At 37.5% G+C, this 5,212-nt stretch overlaps 1 protein-coding gene across 1 annotated transcript; it reads left to right on the top strand.

Moving 5' to 3' along the window:
• The first annotated feature begins 702 nt into the window (after window positions 1–702).
• LOC143296247 (uncharacterized) lies at window positions 703–5,136 on the top strand. Its single transcript, XM_076608083.1, has 2 exons — window positions 703–1,174; window positions 2,775–5,136. The coding sequence occupies exons 1-2, from the start codon at window positions 729–731 to the stop codon at window positions 2,821–2,823; spliced, it is 495 nt and encodes a 164-aa protein (XP_076464198.1). The 5' UTR covers window positions 703–728; the 3' UTR covers window positions 2,824–5,136.
• The last annotated feature ends 76 nt before the right edge of the window (window positions 5,137–5,212 follow it).

The following is a 5,212-nucleotide window of genomic DNA, read 5'->3' as shown; positions in this document are numbered from 1 at the left end:
CTGACTGAGAAAACTGGTGCATGAAGTGCCGAAGAAGTTTTCAATAGTAGTAGTAGTAGTACTAGTAGTAGCAGCAGCAGCACTGAGCAGCAGCAATCGCAGTAGATATGTATGTATGCCTAATATAGTAGCAGTAGTTGCTAGACTGATCATTCTTCTTCGATCTTCTTCTTCTTCTGCGACTGACATGTCAGCTGCATGATAAACTATATCAATTAAAGTCACAGTCACATTGCCGCCAGTCCTCCTCTTTAATCTTAATCATCATCATCATCATCTTTAAAGCAATAATTATATTGGTTTTGTTGTTATCGTTGTGGTTGTTTGTTGTTGGTATTTCTTTCTTTCTTTCTTTCCTTATCTATCTATCTATCTGACTGTTTATCTATCTATCATAATCATCATCATCTACTTCAATTGTAGTACGAAGAACAGTTTATTCCTTTAAATTTGTCGAGAGTGCATGGTGCATGTACTGCTTGTAATGTGTTCAAGAAACTTTATTTCCATCCGCGTTTTAATGCAAGACCTTTAACCAAACTTTCATTGTCACGCGGAATCGATTCCTTAGGAAAAATAAAATATTAAAAAAAAACAATAACAAAAAACCAAAAAAAAAAAAAAAAAAACCCACAAAAAAAGAAACGGAACCTTCACACCGGAAGTGTACAAACTCTCCACGCTCCACTTGGAAACGCACCTGACAACCACGACAGGAAAGCTTCAACATGGCGGCGGCGAGCATGGGAGCGTTCGGGACCTACAAAACCCAGTACCACCGTTTTTTGCAGGAACAGCAACAGCAAGCAACCCTAGGACCAGGCGGAGAAACAGTCTGGGTGACGAAACGCTACAACCCGCTGGATCTCAGAGTCCTGGCTCCAGTGCCCAGACACAAACTGGTCGCTGACAAGCTTCCTACACCAGCCGAGAAACACTGGGTGCCAGTGACGGACCCGCCGCTGCGAAGTTTTGAGCGTGAAAAGACAGGAGTCTTTGCTTCGTACCCCAGCTGCCGGGACGAGAGCTGGTCCACCCTCCGACAGATGCTGCCGTCCATGGGGTCTGCCCACAAGGTACGGCCCCCCAGCTGGGGCACGGGACTGGGATCCCCGCCATACTTCTTTGAGAAAGCCCCCAGGCGTCTGCCCAAAGTCAACAGCCCTATGACTAGGTATGATACCGTGTGCCTTGACAGGTGGTCATACTGTGTGTGTGTTGGCAAGCCTTGATAAGTACTATGTACATGGGTTGACCAGTTTTGATACTGTGTGTGTTGACAAGTCTTGTTACAGTGTCAGTGTGTTTGTACTGTGTGTGAGTGTTGACAAGTCTAATTGATTCTGTGTGACTGTGTTGACAATTCTTGATTCTGTGTGTGTTGACAAAGTCTTGATATTGTACATGTGTCATGGAAAGTTTTGATATTGTGTGTGTTTACAGGTCTTGATACTGTGTGTAATGACATGTCGTCATACTGTGTACATGTGTGTTGACAAGTGGTGATGCTGTACATGTGTGTTGACAAGTGGTGATATTGTACATGTCTATTGATACGTTTTGATACTGTACATGTGTCTTTACAAGTTTTGATACTGTACATGTGTCTTTACAAGTTTTGATACTGTACATGTGTCTTTACAAGTTTTGATACTGTGTGTGTTGACAAGTCATGACACAGTCTATCACTATATGTCTGTTGACAAGTTTTGATACTATGCATGTGTACATTTTATACTGTACATGTGTGTTGATACTGTGTGTGTTGACAAGTTGTGATACTGTGTGATACTGCATGTGTTGACAAGTTGTGATACTGTACATGTGTATTGTCATGATTCTTGCCTGTTAACAAGTTGTGATACTACATGTGTTGGTAAGTCATGATATTATTTACTGTATATGTTGACAAGGCATGATACTGATATATGTTTACAAATTGTGATATTATTTTTCATGATCTTATGTAATCAGTGTTGACTTAGTGTTGTGTTTTATTCATGTAGGTAAGATAAGATTTACTGTTTTTGCATAACATGGTTAGAAAAAAAAAGGAAAACAGAAAGTGTCTTTTGTTTATTGTTTAGGCAGATTGACACAAACTCAACCAGTCAACCAATCAATCATGCAGTCAGTCAGGTAAATCAGTCTGAACTAATCACAATAAACATATTAACTTCTTTCAGTCATAGTCTGAACTAATCACAATAAACATATAAACTTCTTTCAGTCATAGTCTGAACTAATCACAATAAACATATTAACTTCTTTCAGTCATAGTCTGAACTAATCACAATAAACATATTAACTTCTTTCAGTCATAGTCTGAACTAATCACAATAAACATATTAACTTCTTTCAGTCATAGTCTGAACTAATCACAATAAACATATTAACTTCTTTCAGTCATAGTCTGAACTAATCACAATAAACATATTAACTTCTTTCAGTCATAGTCTGAACTAATCACAATAAACATATTAACTTCTTTCAGTCATAGTCTGAACTAATCACAATAAACATATAAACTTCTTTCAGTCATGCTCATTATGAGTATTTTTGGATGGGGGACTGTGGTGGATGGTAATTATGACTGGAATGATGATACAAAATGATGATTGCAGAAATGTTTTGTTTTTTTTTCTCTCCAGTAATTGTAGTTATAGTAGTAGCAGCAACAGCAGTGTGTGTGTGTGTGTGTTTGTTGTATGTGTGTATGTTTGTTTTTCCTTGTTACCCTTCACACTTTGTTTTCATTTTTTATTTCTCCCCAGGTACACTGACGAAATGCATTCAACAAACCCACTCTTCAAGGTCCACTGAACAAGCCAGGGTATTCCTGAAGTGGATGATAAAACTCCTGGATCCTTTTTCTTTGGGGAGACACTAATTATAGACACTGACAGACGTACACTGACTTGATGCTGTGGTGGTTATTTTTGGAAGGTGTGCATTTGTTTTGTTGAAGTTTTTGAACTGAACAAGGTTTTCAACTGTACAATGTAGAGATCTTTTGAACTGTTAGTTGTGATTTTTATTTTTATTATTTTTTATTTTATTTTGAGTGATGCTTCTCTGTTAACAGTATATGATTTATTATACATTTACTTGTTTATTTATTTTTAGGCTTGTTTATCTGTTCTGTTTGTCACACTCCACCTGTAGTTCTGTATTTTCATTTATGTCATGATTATCTTTATTATGCTCGATAATTTTTTTTATTGATTGTCATACATTATGATTAAAATAGCAGGAAAACATATTTCTGGTTACCACTATTGTAATGTCAAAAGATATATGTATATGATGTTGTTTCCTCAGTTTCTTGTCAAAGTCTCTCCAGTCCTGATTCCTGATGGAGGGGAAAAAGAACATTTTATAATTTTGTTAATTGTTTACAAAAGAGGTCAGCAGTCTTCATATGGATACAACACCTGTGTTTATATAGCATATATCCATTGGTCACTAATTGGGAAAAAAGCAGAAAATTGATACACAAATAAAGACTGGAAGGTTAGTAAGAAAACACAAAACCAAAGGGATATCACCTGTTACTCACAAGCAAAATGCAGAATCTGCCCACTTCTGCATCAGTTGCCCATTTGCTGTCATGTTTTATGTGACTCCTTGAGCTACTGATACTGATACTGATACTGATATGTGACGTGTCAAATAGATTACCTCCCTTACATTATTCAACGGCTGTCCAGGCTTTTGAATCTCCCACCGCCCCCACCCCTCAACCCACACCCTCCCTCCCTCTTCCCATGCCCATCCTCCTCCACCCCAACCTTCTTTCTTTAAGATATAGTTGTAATTGGTTGGGTGTTGGATTCAGTTGGATTCAGTATACTCAGATTGTGAAACGATATGATGTGTTTTGTACTGTTTTGCTACAAAAGGACAATGAGATTAAAGCACGTTAACTTCTATATTTGATTAACCTGTACAGGCAGGTATGAAAAATGTTTCTGATGACTGAACGTTCCTCTTCCCACGTTAACTTCTATATTTGATTAATCTGTACAGGCAGGTATGAAAAATGTTTCTGATGACTGAACTCTCCTCTTCCCACGTTAACTTCTATATTTGATTAACCTGTACAGGCAGGTATGAAAAATGTTTCTGATGACTGAACGTTCCTCTTCCCACGTTAACTTCTATATTTGATTAACCTGTACAGGCAGGTATGAAAAATGTTTCTGATGACTGAACGTTCCTCTTCCCACGTTAACTTCTATATTTGATTAACCTGTACAGGCAGGTATGAAAAATGTTTCTGATGACTGAACGTTCCTCTTCTCACGTTAACTTCTATATTTGATTAACCTGTACAGGCAGGTATGAAAAATGTTTCTGATGACTGAACGTTCCTCTTCCCACGTTAACTTCTATATTTGATTAACCTGTACAGGCAGGTATGAAAAATGTTTCTGATGACTGAACGTTCCTCTTCCCCTCCCCTCTCTTTCTGTTTGTTCTTTATTGCATATTTTTGTTTTTTTATTATTTGTCTTTATTAATTTGTTTGCCTGTTCTTTATTGCATATTTTTGTTTGTATTATTTGTCTTTATTAATTTGGTTGCCTCCCCATGCTGTTTTTGATCAACATTCATTTTGCGTTTAGGTCACGACTCTCCCACTCTCTTTCTCTCCCTACTCACCCTCTTCTTTCTTTATTCCTCTTTTATACAGCAGTTCTGACCCTTTCCTCTTCTCCATGTTCCTTCAGTTCTGTTTCCACATGATGATGTTTTGGCTTGTTGTACAACATGCAGTGTTGTGTCTTTTAGTTGTGTGCCCACGATGATGGTACTGTTTGTTGTCGTGTTTACCATGCAGTATTATTGTTTTTATGTCACTGTTGTTGTATATCCTTCAGGATTCTGTTCTCTTGTTGTGTACCCTGCAGTATTACAGCCTTTACAGGCTGCATGTATGTACATCGTTTGAGAAAACAACAACAAAGAGTCAGTGGTAAATGGTTTTATGTCTCATGTACGTGCTGATGTGTGCATCATTTATTGACAGTATTATATCTTTTTGTGTGCCGTTCAGTATTTTGAATTTTATTATATTTTCTTTTACATACAGCTTTAAAGTTACAAGTCAATAAACAGTTTGGTGATGACAAATGCTCGATGTGTGTGTGTGTGTGTGTGTGTGTGTGTGTGTGTGTGTAAGCATGCACTCCAGTGTATGATTATAAGC

Source organism: Babylonia areolata, chromosome 21, assembly GCF_041734735.1.
Source record: "Babylonia areolata isolate BAREFJ2019XMU chromosome 21, ASM4173473v1, whole genome shotgun sequence".
Taxonomy (NCBI): Eukaryota; Metazoa; Mollusca; class Gastropoda; order Neogastropoda; family Buccinidae; genus Babylonia; species Babylonia areolata.
The sequence above is the reverse complement of the archived record's forward strand: the minus strand, read 5'-3'. Positions and strand labels throughout refer to the sequence as shown.

What these genes read in the sequence shown, in the direction of transcription:
- LOC143296247 (XM_076608083.1), top strand. Translation starts at nt 729, where the DNA reads ATGGCGGCGGCGAGCATGGGAGCGTTCGGGACCTACAAAACCCAGTAC. An exon ending in GTCAACAGCCCTATGACTAG is followed by an intron (nt 1,175 to 2,774) that starts GTATGATACCGT and finishes ATTTCTCCCCAG; the next exon opens with GTACACTGACGAAATGCATT.